The following is a 16,902-nucleotide window of genomic DNA, read 5'->3' as shown; positions in this document are numbered from 1 at the left end:
ATTCCATTTTGCCTTGATTATATCTAATGCATATTATTTAATGTATTAAGTTTAAAGGTTTACTATGTTTGAAGTCGTCAGTAGATTAATTAATCTATTCATTGCGGTTTTTTTCTAGTAAAGCATTGCCCCGTAAAATGATGCGACCGTAAAAAGACAAGAAAAACCAGTAAGTTCAAATTCTTTATTTCTAACACGAAACACTTACAGTTTTTTTCAGTTAAATTAATTTTATTGGGTAAATTTTAGTTGCATTTGCGCCAATGATACAGCGAATATTTCAGTAAACATTAAGAATAACTCTATCAATTTTTAATCTCACTTCAACATGTGAAAAGTTTACCTTGCAAGTTTAAAAAATCTTTTTATTTGTGATCCAATGATTTCAGACAATGAACTAGACCAAAACCTGCAAGCTCTAGGAATGTTTATATTTGACACAACATTTAAGTGCTGGGAAACCAGATCAATAACGTACTATACTGGTGATTGCATTAGTACAAACAATCGTTATCATTTCAATTAAGGGATATAAGTTATTTATATATTATGATGAAGAAATTTTCAAAATGATTTCCGAAAACTGATTTAAATGAAATGGTCTGCGGAATAAAAGGTAGAAAATGGTAGTAATGACAGGAACATTTCAATTTTAATTACATTGTCATATTTGATAAAAAAAAAAAAAAAAAAAACCTTCATTCATTACGTTATCGTGAGCCTGGGGTGAATATAAGAAATGTACTTCAGTCTAAAAACTTGCGTGCAGTATACACTACATGGAACTGTCAACATTATTCTATAATTACCAGTGCATACTTCTATTATCTCTGAACTAATAGCTAACTACTTTGCTGACCGTGACTATTGCACCAAGCAAGATAATATTTTAAGCAATATTTTCATTTTTCTTTTTTAATTGAAATGACTAATGTTTTGTAAAACATTCGTTTATGGATTTGTTTGAACAAACACATGTGTTTAACTGTTTTATTTAACAAATAGTATTAGACGAAAGAACAACGGTTTTTATATACTTTTATTTAACTTCCTTATTCCCCAGCTTATCACTCAGCCGAGTCGTCTGTAACAATGAAACATACCATAAGTGAATGGTTTTGTAAATTTTCCTCGATTCTAAGTGTTGATATATCAATATAACAAGTAACAGCTTGAGGTGTATCTTATGTAGTTATATTAAAAGTAAAGGGGTGAATTGTCAAAACAACACACTTTAAGTCAATCCTAACACGCCCTTCATTTTCTTCCAAATGAAGGCGACTATCTCGTAGTCGTTTGTGCCTTGTTCGACATTAGCCTTGACCTCTGTGAATGCATCGCCAATGATGGTGAAGAACATGCTCATCAGACCCACGTAGACAACACCGACGAAAGTAAAGAAGAAGAGAGGGCCGAGAACCTTGTTAACGTCAGCCATGGCGGCAAAGTCAAAACTTCCAAGTGTAAAGGCGAACATAGATTCAGCGGAACCCAACAAACTTGAATAAGCCAGAATGGAAGTTCCAAATAGAAGATGACCGCAAGCTGTAAACGCGAAGAAATATAAAGCAAAGGCTATCGAGAAAACCTTCAAATCTTTCGTTGCTAGTTTGATAGTATCTCCAAGCATGTTCATTTTCTTGTTGAACTGGAGCAGTTTCAGGAACTGGACTGTAGCAAGGAACACAACGCACGCCATCATCCATCCAAACAGTTCGTCATACATAGCCATTGACTGGAAGTTTACGTAATCAGCTGCAAAGATTAAAGTTAACATGTTTACTTCGGTAATTTTTACACACCCAAAGGCATACTTATAATTCAGACCGAAAAATGTTTACTGCATATAAGTATCGGACAAAAGGTAAATATAAATTTTTCTCCGGTTATATATAAATTAGACTAAATTTATATCAATTATTGAATTCGAACGCTATTCCGAAACACGCTGCGTTTATCACACGATAAAACCATTTAAAACAAATATCTTGTCATGCCAATCATTTTGTACATACCCTTGTCGGGATCCTTCAGTGCTCGCATAGTCAACTCAGACAGGATTTGTTTGAAAGCATACATCGCGATCACAGCAATACAGAAACATAGAAGAATGAATTCCAAGATATTCCAGAAACGGCCAAAGTACTTCATCTTTTCCTTTCGTACTTTTTTGATGCAACGTATGAAGAAATATAGACTGAAGATAGCGTAGATCACTTGGAATATCATAACCAGAACTCCAAAACCCCCAACATAGTTCAGCAACCGGAACACCTGTGAGGGAAGAGAATTCGAAAGGTGTAGAAGCTGGCGCACCATACCATGCATTATCTTAATATCTCACAGCTAAAAACTCCGCGGAACATCTGACATGTCACTTAAACCGAGAAATAATAAGAATGACAACGAAAATCACGAATTTCTCCGACTTCCATTTAGTAGTCCTACCTTGAATTCGATCCTTGCTACAGCTCCACCGGATGAGACGAACTCTGTCAGGAGAATTGCAGAACTGAACAAGTTGATATTAGGATTATAAACAGCAAATTCCAGAAACACACCTCGGGTATATACATCTAACCACACGTCTCTCTTCAGCTCGTCAATGATCATTTTTGTCCAGGTGACGTTTCTCTCGAACAGAGCAACATAACCACCTCCCTTATAAGTCGAGATGGTTCCAATATAGGGAGCACTTTTCAATTGAACAGAATTCTGATATATCCAGGGCGACTTTTCCTCCTTTAATGCGGTGATGTTTTCCATTGGGGGTTTCTGCCAACCGGGAAGGTAATGTTTTGCATCATCATCCGTCCAGCCGTATTCATCTCGACAGTGTTTTATCATTTTAGATAATCGGGGATTTACGACACAAGTATCTGTAATAAACACCAAGTATTCAGATAGTGACAAAACAAAACGAAATATAGCAATCAGGTTACCTACTGCCAATGGACTTTAATTCATTCTGAAATGATGCTCAAGTTCGTTAAACAATTTATGTAATAAAAAAAAACTACAAACAACTATTTTGTAAACAGTTTCCGGGCAATATCGACGCAGTAGCTCACCATGTAAATTACAATTGAGTTGCGGTGGTTTACCTACTACAAACATCATTAACATATCATCGAGGCAAGTATTATGACTATGAAATCCTTATAGACATTTTCTTTGTTTGTTTACAACGCAGTATTCAAATCAAAGTGAATAATGAACCGATTGTCATGAAAATTGACATGAACGATTTTTGTGCACCATTATCTTTTACTTTTTTACTTTTTTTGTACCAATTTTCTCCTTATCTACACTTTTTTTAGGGGGGGGGGGGGGGGGGGGGGGGGGGGGATACAATTTTTCCAAAAAGAAAAAAGAAAAGAAAAAAGCGATCATTTCAAAATAAGATGAAAAATGTTCTGTAAGAACTTTACCTACGAGTAACAATTGTATACATCACTAAATTACAAGCTTTGCTCGAATATAGGTCCGACTACGGTTGGAAATCTTTTTTTTTTCGGGAGGTAGCATTTTATGAGTATTTCATATCCCATTAACACTGCAAAAAAAAAACATTCTTTTTTGCAAATAAAGAATAGCAATAAACAAACTATTTTCATAAAACATCTGTATAAACTGACCTTCCTTGACACGAAGCTGCCGTAGACGGGGGAGACCAACACGACGGGATTGCATGTCTTTTATACATCTTTTGTCCCACCAGGGTTTTATTTCTGTGCCATCAGGATAGTGTGTGGCATACAGGTTTGGGATAAGTTTATTCTCAAGCCAGGACCAATAATCAGATACTGTAGAAATCTGAAATAATGAATAACAATTAAGATAGTTTCTTACCCAAAGAACCGTAACGATTGAAGCGAAGATTGAAGGTCTGGAACATTTTGTAGATACTGGTGCTGATAACATAATAATATATAATTTGGCTACAGCAACATGATAATGAACACGAAAATAACTTAAAAAGTCATCCTAGGACCGAGAGGTAGGTTTATTGTGTATTCTATTCGTCCATAGCCGAGAGGCTGGATAAAATCGAGTTTATATATGGCTAGGTCGAGATGCGAACATAATAGGATATCCTGATTGGCTAAAAATGTGTTCCTTATTTCGGATTAGTTTTTTAAATTTCCGTCAATTCTACTTAACAAAGAAATTCGCTCACAGATGAAAACAGTCCAAATCGTGATGCAGTTACAGTATCAAAAAGTATGCAAATAAACAAATATTATGCCAACATAAGCTACCGCATGTACGTTCTTGCAAATCACGATAATTATCAAGCGCTTTCAGGATCAGTACTATCAAGTGTTAACCGGAAATCACTCTCCTCTTCATATCATGTATCCTCCAGGTTTATGAGACTAATAAATGTCACTCCTGCTATTGTGGTTTTGTTATAGTCATAAGTACATTTACATAACCAGGTCACATCAAGCTATATTATATACCTTCTCGAATCCACTACCAAGAGTAGTTTTGAGGTTTTCAGCCAACAGGAAGGAATCAGAATCTCGCGTCTGGTATGACAGGAAGAAAAGAATCAGCACAAAAAGGGCATATATGCCGATCTCCCTGATAACTTCTTCCATTTTAAGTTCCATCATTCGAAGCTGTCTTTGTTCCTCTAGAGTTTTCATATCCGGCGGTTTGAATTCACTGTTTTGAATCTTTCTCCTCTGTGCAATTTCTGTTAAAATACAACAAATAGGCTGTGAAAAGTAATAATTAAATGAGCATTTTCATTCCTAACAGTGTTCTTAGTACACTTGTCATTGGTTACCGATATTTCTTCATTTATAAGATTACGTCGGCTAGATTCACAATATAAAATGCTGGCAACCAAAAATGTTCCCGATAATCATGCAAAATACAGACGTTTTAAAACGGTTAAGAAAAGGGGTTTTGCTTGTTGCAGATATATCATTATGGAGGAAACAGATTTAAGAAAAATATCCGAGGGCTTTGTTTTCAAAGCTATTAGGGCAATGCATTAGAAGAGTTCAAAAGATGTAAGAACGCTATCTTTATTTTTTATTTATTACATAATGCGTTTGATTTTTTTTAACTATTAACAAGCTATATTTTGAACTATTGCACGGCTAAATGACTATTGCACGGTCACGTGCGAACTATTGAACACCTGTGACGCTTTAGAATTTGGTCACGAGCGAACTATTGAACACCTGTTACGTTTCGGAATTTTGTACTACCCTTTCAATCGTTTAAGTCACTCAGATGTCAACACTGCCAATGACAGTCATGCTGACTTCTAGGCCTACATGAAAATATCACAAGAATTTGTTTTCACGATGAACGATATATATCCTCCTATAATGGATAAATGAACTGTAATGGGACGTTTGACCGCAGTATAAATACAAAGACAAGTGAAAAAAATAAAACAATAAAGAGCCGATATCGATGGCTAATGTTTAACCTTAACGGAATTCGAAATAGTTTACAAACATTATATATTGTATAGTCTTTGTCAACATCAGACGTACTTACCATCAATAGCGGTGTTACTCTTTGCCATAAACTCCTCGTCATGAGCAGCTATGACATTGTTAAGGTCCTCGCCAGGATCCTCGTCAGAAAGATCAGGTTTCTTGATGATACAGGCAATGAAGGTGACCAGGCAGAACACCTACAAATAAAAAGGCGGCACAGGTAAAGCAGGGTCTAGATGATTCATTCCCCTGTCCAAATAGAACAAGAGGAATATCGAAGCTGCCATCCTTACCTATTCAATACATACCCATTAACCAGATACAGTTAGAATGGACAATAAACAAGACTCCATCATGCTAATATATACATCTAACAAGACTTCAACAAGTCCTTACCATGATGGCCAACGGTCACTAGCGCACTGATATCATGAAATAATTTGTGATTTGTAGACAGTAGTTCTCACCTTGATGGGCTGTACGACTATAACAGATTGGAAGAAAGACATGAGGAAGGTTGTCAGCCATTCGTTAGCCTTCTCTGGTCCCCATTCCATACTATACAGAATCGTGAAGAAGCCGGATGACGTGATGCTAAAGAAACACACTGCAAATAGAAACAAATGATATGCTGTAATCAATCACATTTCAATGTTTTCTCAATCTGTCTCTGTAGAAGCAACGCGAAACATCAGAGGTACTTTTTTTCGAACTAAAATATATATATATATATAGAATAAAGTTGAAATGTCCATGTGACGGTAAATAATAATAAATTAAAAAGCCAAACACAGATCTGCTGTCTCCCTAGTACTTTCGCGGCTACATTCTGCCGCTCTTCAGGGGATTATAACTAGTACTAGGGAGACGGCAGATCTGTGTTTGGCTTTATATATATATATATATACATCTATATATATCGAAAATTTCATATAAGTATGTATGGTTAGTTTAAAACTGATGTATTAAGTTATAAAGATTATAATTGTGAGCGATTACGTACAAACCCATGCGATGTATATGCACCAATGGGGTAAAGTGCCGGGCTTCTTCTTCCTCTTCTTTTTTTGACCTGAATCAGGTATTCCGGCAATTTTCATTTCTCGGACACATTCATCAGGATCGGGTTCAGATTGATACTTAGATTTATGACGTTGGAAGTTGATGAAGTTTGCGATCGATTCTTTGAATCTTTGCCATCTGCTTTTCATAGGGACACTGTTCCATGTCTGCGATTGTGAACCGGATACACTCTTCCATTTGCCTCGTTTTGGAACCTGCTGGTTTTTATGCATTACGCCGTTTTTCCTCGGTCTGCATTTCCGGAAAAACGTCATCAGAATGAAATTCACAGGGAACACGATCAAGGTGCTAGCAAAACTAACGAAGACCTGAAAATATGATCATATGTCGTGTAAGAGATATTGGAGGAGGAACCAGTGACTATAATATGTATGAATGTGAAAATATGACCATATGTCGTGTAAGACATATTGGAGGAGGAACACAGTGACTATACTATGTATGACTATGTTTGTTCTACATGTATATTTTTATTCAGTTTGTAAAATGTTTCCCGGGAACAACTGCGTTTTACTTATGCTATTGATACATAGAATAGCAAACTAACCACAGTGAATTACCTGTTGAAGTGTGAAGGAAACTGGTCCTATTTTCATTGCGGATGTGTTCGCGTTCTTATCCTCTGACTTGAACCACATTGCGTTTGTTATCATAGTCATGAAGAGAAGAGAAACACAGCACGAGATTCGCTGTACGCGTGTGAAGTTACTTCGAGTCGGACGGGAGAATACAGAAAACCATATATGATCATTAGTCAGCTTCTTCTTCACTGATGACGAAAAGAGTTGTTTGAATGCTGCAAGGTCATCTAGGCCGGCTACAGGCAGAATCCTGTCAACCATTCCATCGTCTTCTTCCACAGCTAGCCAGCGATCACATAGGAAAAAGTACCTAACAATGGAAACACATGTTTGATATACAAAATGTACAACCTTTTTCAAGGATAATTCTTATCAACTTACACCACTACACGTTAGGCTGTATATACATGTATGTGCAGTTTCTATATGAAGAATAATATGAGTAACTTAAGAATAACCTGTCATATCAACAGATTGGTAAAAGGTTTTAACAGAATCCTTTAAAGATATCTGAAATAATTGAATACTGTCGATAGAACGCTGAAATATCAAGTTATTGAGATTGGTTTTAATCACAAACACCATGAGATTTATTGTATGTGATTTATCTGTTTGTGTACATCTAAATCTACTGCGAAGTTCTCTTTATTCCAATATTTTACGCGACGAGAGAGCAAGAGATATAATCAAGAAGTGAACTTCCATTAATACGTGTTAATGTTTTAATTAACACCCCTGCCATTCTTGTTAGTTTCTGAAGTCGTTTTCCCGCCCTATTTCCTATTTCAGTATCAGGCGATCTAAGAAAGACATAAAATTCCAAACAAATAAACAATAGCAGGTACACACTGTTAAGGAATCTATTTCAACAGTTACACCAGTGATGATATAACGCGTCTTCCTATTTTCTCGTCAATAACACGTATATCATAATGCATTTCATCGAGTCCCATTTCCAGAAGGGAAGGTATGTCCCCGACCATTCATCCAGTTACTATAAATCCACGTAGGATTTTACTTGATCGGTAAAGAAGCTATGTTTCCATTGGCCATATCAGTTTCAATGAGGTCTTTACAGTTAATGTTATCGGTAACTAACAAATTCCAAATGCTCCGATGTTTTCGTCATCCGAACAATACAGTGATACTATTTCATCTACGCTTTATAGCGCTTTATGGTCTATACCAATTACCCTCCTTGTTGTAGGACCATTAGGACAGAGCGAACCTTTGTCAGTCTGTTTTTAAAACTCACCTGTCCCCGGTCTGGAGGTCAGTAATCTGCACTTGGTCCAGATACCAGGACCTCATCTTCCCTTTCCCAGTGTTGTCATGCCATATTCTCATGAAGTTCAGAGATCCAAGGCAGGATTCAACACTCAGGATGTAGTTCATTATGCTACCACGCTCGAATACCTGCATTCAAGAACAAAGATATAGGTAAAACTTCTAACTATGCATGAGAGGAGGCGGGATAAAAATTCAAGTAAAATCTTTAAAAATGGGTTGTTATATTGAGGAATTCAGTGTAAGACGTTGACCTACCTTTCGATGGCCGTCGTACAAACGCCTGACGCCAGTGTCACACTCCTCACCAGATAAAATAAAGCTGACTCCTGACTTAGTGGATGCAAGTTTACGTACCCCTGTCTGTACCGTAACCTGGTAATGGTAGTTATCAGTGGGCAGGTTGTCGTCCAACGGAGAGGCTCCCCACTGAAATCAGATGTCAACTGCGTTAACAGATGGCTTGTAGACACTGCTAACTCTTTATAACACGCCGAATTATTTTTACCGAGCTTCTTACAATCGCACCATACTGATATTATTTCATATTGTTAAATCAAACGTGTATGAGATATTACTCAATATGAATGTTTACGTTGGCTATTAGTGTGAAAAGTATGAATAGCACGGTAAATTACTGGCCACTGATGTGTTTATGTCACGACCATGTCCTACCTTCTGTACATCTTTCTTGTCCATATACCTGGCCCAGATTAGAATGATGATGTATAGACCGATCAAAGAGATGACGGTGGAAAATACAGCCGCGTTCTCGTTCAGGTTCTTGAACTTGGCCCAGACATTAGTAAAGTCGATGGTGTTTGGCGGAACAGCAAAGTCACCTCCAAAGGACGTCAGATGATTGGTCATGCAAACGGTCACTTCCGGAGTGGTCAGGTTACTCACCTGTTGACAGCAGATTAATAGTAATACGATTGTCCTTACTGGTATGTGTAAAATTTTGTTGTCTTTCATGTATTTTTTGCGTTTGTCGTTTCAATGAAGTCGCTTCTTCCTGTTGTAGCCCTTCAATATGACATACATTTGACTCCGTGATGCTATCTTTAATGTATTTATCCACATACTGACACTGTACGATTCTCTCTTATTAAAATGTTGTAAGAGTGGATCACGTCTTGTTAAACAATGCAACGATGTGAATTACCGTCAACTGACATTTTAAGTTACCCTGTAAATTTCTCTTATTATCCCCTCGCAATCGGATTTCGGATATAGGATTCGGCCCGTAAGTACGTACAGTATGTAGTAGGTTACTCTTTGTCAGAGCTCTAACGAGTTCATTTCTCAACAGAACAGAATTTTCTGAAGTTTTCTATGGCAATATCACAAGTGAGTTCGAGTTTCAGATCCGGCGCTCACTTATTTACAAAGTCATTGCATTTAGTTAAGATTATTTCACTCCGTTATTTTTCAATAAAATAATGAATAAAATTTGCCCGTGGAAATCGATGAAATAGTCTCCCTTTGTTTGTAATATTAAATAAAAATCCTTAAGAGAAGCAATACAATTTTTACTTCGTATTCTAATCTTACATCACTTACCGCGAAAAATAATGTTTAAGAATGAAATGTTAGTTCATACCATGTATTAATAAATAAAATAAAAAGTAAACTTTATTTATTTTACAACAATAGCGAAATAAGTTATATCAATTAATATTAATTATGCTTGATGGCCCGGATGGAAACGTTAAATAATAGGTGTATGTTTATTGACTGTAGAAGATAAACCACCCACAAGTAATCGTTTCCCGATCGATTTGGTATAATGATTCTATTAAAATGGATAGAATACCTGTTTTCAACAAATGTGCTAAAAATGAATGAAATTTAAACTTTGTTAATTCGTGAGATTTTCAAGGCATGACTTAAGGATATAATATGATGGACACCACCTTCATTGTAATCTTGATACATAACATTTCTTTTAACTTTATCAATTTCCTTTCAATATAAAATCAATGAAGGTCGAATTAATATTTCCAGATGGATCTGGAAGAGTAGTTAATGTCTGTACTTAAACTTGTTAAAACTTAAGATTTATCTCATGAATCTTGGTTTATGATTTTATTATGGCAGTATCTCGTATGAATACGATATTCTGCTCTCCCTTAATTTCAGAGTTATTGCCCTTAGTCTCTTACACTCAAATTTTACTTCGTCAGCGTTCGCACAAGTTCATTTCTCAACAGAATATATATATAAAAGGGTTCATTTATTTCTTTTTCTAGTTGCCTTTTTGCTTCAAACAAGTATACATGTTTTGTTTATTGCGAGGGGTTTCGTATCACTTGCGGTACCTTGGTTAAAATGGCCCCTGCCTCTCCCATCAATATAGTAACCTTGTTAATTTTAACTATTGATACCGTGTGGTTTCGCGTTATACCTTCAGATCATACCTTTTTATAGTTCCACGTGAGTAAGCATCATTAGCGAATGACTTCTTCGCCTTATCCATGTATGATATCGGGAATGTCCAGTTCCATCATGTAACCACGTGTTCCTCGCTATCTACATGTAGGTACAGTTTACAAGAGTTCAGATTTTCTACGTTGTGTTACTATGTGTCTCCTTCCCCTTACCTGATGCCTATATGTTACCGTGTTAGTTCCTTCTGTCTTGTCGTGTGATGTTGGGACTGTCCTTCATTACTATTGTTATGACTCCTATTTCTTCTGTACCAGTTACATTGTTACTTCCTTTAGTACAAATATGTGTATCATGTTATTTTATTTTCTAAAATGTGTTGTCATGCTACTCACCCTTGTGCCGTTGCCGATGAAGGATTCCGTTGTTTCGTCCCAGAACAGACAGCCGGATGTCCACAGTTGATAATCGTACACAACTTCCGTGACGGTCTCCCTGAAGTCCACGTGTCCCTCTGTAGATAAAGGGCAATGTTTTAATCGAGAGTGAAATGAATTGTCATAAAAAGGAGTACATATCTTTCATTAGCTAATTCCTATTTGATATGATTAAATGAGGTCCTTATAATAGTCAATTGATTCATACCTGAAAGTATAACTTAATTTTCAGAACGTACACCATGTAATAACCACCAATTCGTTATCTGTTTAGATATAATGATTGTAATGGTAGGTGAGAGTGTAATACTTGCTTTCAAGACTGACAGCCACGGTAAAATCGCCATTCGTCGGTGTGTAGTTTTGAGGAGGGAAAGTATGTATTCCGAAGATCAATCCATTCTGTATAATTTTTCTCTCGTATTTCTGGGAATACATCGTCTCCAAGGGGCATAATTGCTTCGTGGATACACGGAGGGTCAACGGTCGAGGCGTTATACACAAGGCAAATCCGGAATTTAGTCATTTCCCAGTTCTCACGCGCTGATATCCGGAAATGGAGTGAGGAACCATTGTTAGCCATGGTTATGGAATGGTAGAGACTAACCCGGTCTGTACCTCGTTCCTGTCTGATGGTAGCGTTATATATTGGTACCGGGCATTTAGCTGGAAAATAAAATGAAATACAAGTGTTACCTATTCGCCACTGAAGACTTTCTAGTAAGATTGTTCTTTGTGAAGCAACAGACTATTGCATAGTATATTCATCCACTCTTACTAAAACATAACCTAGTAAACTCACATATAACTCCAGTTTTGTCCTATTCTCTGTAACCGTCTCACTACTGGCTAACTTAGAGCCATTCCCGTAAGTCACTTCTGTAACTATTCTTTATAAGTAACAACTTTTCTTTGCGAATTTATATTTTAAGCCTGATTATGAACCCTCTCGAAACGATATGAACTCTAACACAGCGCCAAACTCATTAGCTAAAAAAAGCCTCTTATCTCCCTTCCAATTGTACCTGTTAAATAGTTTCAAAAGTTTTATCAATTTATCTTTAAATGTAAACTACCAACAGCATCTCCACAGTGTTATATAGTAATATTTTCCCGTTCTATGTGCGAAGAAAGCTTTATCCGAGTTAGATCAAAATTGATGACCATATACATATTCATCTTGTTTATCTCGTTGGTCTGCAGTTTGTTTCAGCCTGTATTCAGGGAATATAATTACCGCTAGTTTATTTAAATGATGTACTAAGTCAAGTGATTAGGTGTAACATACAATGTATGCGCGCTTTAGTTGACTTTCTACATGAATTTACGTTCTATAAATAATTTGGGCTTCCGTTATGGACACTAACACGATTGCGAACTTGTGGTTCCGGGTTATATCAACGTCATATCCGTATACCAATGTTGTTATCAGTTCCGGGTGATAACAACGTCATATCCGTATACCAATGTTGTTATCAGTTCCGGGTTATATCAACGTCATACCCGTATACCAATGTTGTTATCAGTTCCGGGTTATATCAACGTCATATCCGTATACCAATGTTGTTATCAGTTCCGGGTTATATCAACGTCATACCCGTATACCAATGTTGTTATCAGTTCCGGGTTATATCAACGTCATATCCGTATACCAATGTTGTTATCAGTTCCGGGTTATATCAACGTCATATCCGTATACCAATGTTGTTATCAGTTCCGGGTTATATCTACGTCATATCCGTATACCAATGTTGTTATCAGTTCCGGTTTATATCAACGTCATATCCGTATACCAATGTTGTTATCAGTTCCGGGTTATAGAAACATCATACCCGTATACCAATATTGTTATCAGTTCCGGGTGATAACAACGTTATATCCGTATATCAATGTTGTTATCAGTTCCGGGTTATATCAACGTCATATCCGTATACCAATGTTGTTATCAGTTCCGGGTTATATCAACGTCATATCCGTATACCAATGTTGTTATCAGTTCCGGGTTATATCAATATCATATCCGTATACCAATGTTGTTATCAGTTCCGGGTTATAGAAACATCATACCCGTATACCAATGTTGTTATCAGTTCCGGGTTATATCAACGTCATATCCGTATACCAATGTTGTTATCAGTTCCGGGTTATATCAACGTCATATCCGTATACCAATGTTGTTATCAGTTCCGGGTTATATCAACGTCATATCCGTATACCAATGTTGTTATCAGTTCCGGGTTGTAGCAACATCATATCCGTATACCAATGTTGTTATCAGTTCCGGGTTATATCAACGTCATACCCGTATACCAATGTTGTTATCAGTTCCGGGTTATAGAAACATCATACCCGTATACCAATGGTGTTATCAGTTCCGGGTTATAGAAACATCACATCCGTATACCAATGTTGTTATCAGTTCCGGGTTATATCAACGTCATATCCGTATACCAATGTTGGTATCAGTTCCGGGTTATTTCAACGTCATATCCGTATACCAATGCTGTTATCAGTTCCGGGTTATATCAACGTCATATCCGTATACCAATGCTGTTATCAGTTCCGGGTTATATCAACGTCATATCCGTATACCAATGTTGTTATCAGTTCCGGGTTATAGAAACATCATATCCGTATACCAATGTTGTTATCAGTTCCGGGTTATATCAACGTCATATCCGTATACCAATGTTGTTATCAGTTCCGGGTTATATCAACGTCATATCCGTATACCAATATTGTTATCAGTTCCGGGTTATATCAACGTCATACCCGTATACCAATGTTGTTATCAGTTCCGGGTTATATCAACGTCATATCCGTATACCAATGTTGTTATCAGTTCCGGGTTATATCAACGTCATATCCGTATACCAAAATTGTTATTCGGAACTATAGAAACATCATATCCGTATACCAATGTTGTTATCAGTTCCGGGTTATAGAAACATCATATCCGTATACCAATGTTGTTATCAGTTCCGGGTTATTGAAACATCATATCCGTATACCAATGTTGTTATCAGTTCCGGGTTATAGAAACATCATATCCGTATACCAATGTTGTTATCAGTTCCGGGTTATAGAAACATGCTATCAGTATACCAATGCTGTTATCAGTTCCGGGTTATATCAACGTCATACCCGTATACCAATGTTGTTATCAGTTCCGGGTTATATCAACGTCATATCCGTATACCAATGTTGTTATCAGTTCCGGGTTATATCAACGTCATACCCGTATACCAATGTTGTTATCAGTTCCGGGTTATATCAACGTCATACCCGTATACCAATGTTGTTATCGGTTCCGGGTTATATCAACGTCATACCCGTATACCAATGTTGTTATCAGTTCCGGGTTATATCAACGTCATATCCGTATACCAATGTTGTTATCAGTTCCGGTTTATATCAACGTCATATCCGTATACCAATGTTGTTATAAGTTCCGGGTTATATCAACGTCATATCCGTATACCAATGTTGTTATCAGTTCCGGGTTATATCAACGTCATATCCGTATACCAATGTTGTTATCAGTTCCGGGTTATATCAACGTCATATCCGTATACCAATGTTGTTATCAGTTCCGGGTTATATCAACGTCATATCCGTATACCAATATTGCCCTTGTTTTACTTACAATTAATCAAAATAGGCATTTCTTCTTCCGATTCCTCCACCTTGATCGGCTCCCCTTGTGCTGGGTCCACAAGGTTAAGGGAGGACACTTCTGACGTCACTCGACCCGAGTTCGAACCGTACGTGTAAGGGTTGTTTTTGTTCACAGCATTCTATAAACACCAAAGTATACAATTCCCTGAGATATCATTCTGTAAACGCTAGAAGGTACGAACAGTATAATATACATTTAAACCAGATGACTCAAAATACCTCAGTCTGGCAATCATTTGTTTACAATTGATCTCCGTTGCTACAAACCGATTTGATCTGATCAAAGTTTTTTATTGCTGCATTACGATAATGCACATTTTTAACGAGCTGATTTCTAATTAGATGCATAGAAAGTATTTATCTGTACGTGTGTTAACTACCCTAGAGACATTGCGGTAATACTTTGTCTTGTATAAGCATGAAGGAAGAGCCACTCCAGCTACTCGGGAAATATTTCCATTAATTTATATACATGTACCGACTTACATGGCATATCACAATCTCACTGAATGTTTTGTTTAATTCAAAAATTGACATCGAATGTTCATATTATCGACAAATTAAGGAATATTCAATTGTTACAACCAGTTTTAACAACTACATCTCCTTACATAAGGTCATACACATTTGCGATGGTTGCCTTAATTAACACATACAATGTACTTACCACTACTCCAGTTCCGGCTTCATCTGTGAAGTCTTGTTCTTCGTCCGTACCGCCGTCCGTACCGCCGTCCGTTCCTCCATCCGTTCCTCCATCCGTTCCTCCCCCCGTTCCTCCATCCGTTCCTCCATTCGTTCCTCCCGTTCCTCCATTCGTTTCTCCACTCGACCCAGTATCGGTCTGTCCGTCAGTTCCGCCTGAATCTGTTCCGCTGTCTGTTCCCTTTCCTTCACTGGAAACAGTATTAGATGCTCTAGTCGACTGAGTAGATGATGTATGTTCGTCCGAGCCACCAGTAACAGAGTCTCCACCACTGTCAACAGACATTTGGGTGGTATATTTCAACTTCCCTGTCTTGTCTTCATCAGTAACGTCATCATGATCATCGGCCGGGCCTCCGGTACTGACATAACCTCCAGTAACCCTTGCTGTGGCTGGAGATGTTGTTGCTCCGGGACTGGTCCCAATGTTGACCGGCGTTACCACACCCACTGGACTTCCGGTAGATGTCGCGGCAAGTTCAGCATCATATTCTGCATCATGTACGCTACAAGGATCTACAGGCATTTTCTTCCTTTTCTGTTTTGCCACCTTACTTGTCAACCCGTTTGGATTTTCTGACAAAAGAAAAAGAATGTTCTTAAAGAATTGCCAAGACTTTGCAAACAGGGTAGTCACAAAACCGTACAGGTCATATCCACGTTTACATCAAATTGTGATTAATGCTTTGTCATAAAAGTTCACAATGTTGGTTTTAATAAAAGGGGGCATGGGTCGCCGCCATCATATCTGCAGTAAAAGCTATATATAGTTCATAGATTTAAATCTTTATCTAGGTAGTGACTATTTTCTAGTAATCATTCGCTTAGCATGAGTAATTAAGTTATGTATCGATTTAATTCAAGTTCTGATATTGCACCCATCAATTGACGTTGGTGACATATGGTGTTAGCGGATGTTACACTGTTGGTTGGAGAGGTGTGGCGATCGAGTTTGAAATGACCGCAGAAATGACGATGGCATGTTGTAATAGTGGTGGTGACATGTCGTAATAGTTGGAATGTTGCGGTGATCATGGTGGTGGTAGTGACGGCGAGAGATCGTGGTGGTTTGTGGTGGTTTGTGGTGATGGTGTGTGATGTGTGGTGGTTTGTTGTGATGTGTGGTGGTTTGTGGTGGTTTGTGGTGATGGTGTGTGGTGTGTGTTGTGGTGTGTGTGATGTGTGTGATGTGTGTATGTGTGGTGGTTTGTGGTGATGGTGTGTGATGTGTGGTGGTTTGTGGTGATGGTGTGTGATATGTGGTGTGGTTTTTTG

General features: G+C 37.5%; 1 protein-coding gene across 1 annotated transcript in view; it reads right to left on the bottom strand.

Annotated features, from left to right (window-relative positions):
• Positions 1 to 170: 170 nt before the first annotated feature.
• The window catches only part of LOC117323684, a 35,516-nt gene continuing 18,784 nt past the window's right edge, over positions 171 to 16,902 (bottom strand). The window contains 17 exon segments of the mRNA XM_033879061.1: positions 171 to 1,755; positions 2,016 to 2,274; positions 2,449 to 2,879; positions 3,639 to 3,816; positions 4,467 to 4,705; positions 5,527 to 5,665; positions 5,936 to 6,075; positions 6,472 to 6,859; positions 7,112 to 7,442; positions 8,388 to 8,548; positions 8,678 to 8,848; positions 9,095 to 9,325; positions 11,203 to 11,321; positions 11,559 to 11,660; positions 11,662 to 11,910; positions 14,891 to 15,041; positions 15,590 to 16,203. Of these exon segments, the coding sequence (XP_033734952.1) occupies positions 1,235 to 1,755; positions 2,016 to 2,274; positions 2,449 to 2,879; positions 3,639 to 3,816; positions 4,467 to 4,705; positions 5,527 to 5,665; positions 5,936 to 6,075; positions 6,472 to 6,859; positions 7,112 to 7,442; positions 8,388 to 8,548; positions 8,678 to 8,848; positions 9,095 to 9,325; positions 11,203 to 11,321; positions 11,559 to 11,660; positions 11,662 to 11,910; positions 14,891 to 15,041; positions 15,590 to 16,203 (4,424 nt within the window). The 3' untranslated portion in view covers positions 171 to 1,234.

This window comes from Pecten maximus, chromosome 1, assembly GCF_902652985.1.
Source record: "Pecten maximus chromosome 1, xPecMax1.1, whole genome shotgun sequence".
In the NCBI taxonomy this organism is placed as follows: domain Eukaryota; kingdom Metazoa; phylum Mollusca; class Bivalvia; order Pectinida; family Pectinidae; genus Pecten; species Pecten maximus.
This window is presented reverse-complemented; position numbering and strand designations above follow the sequence as displayed.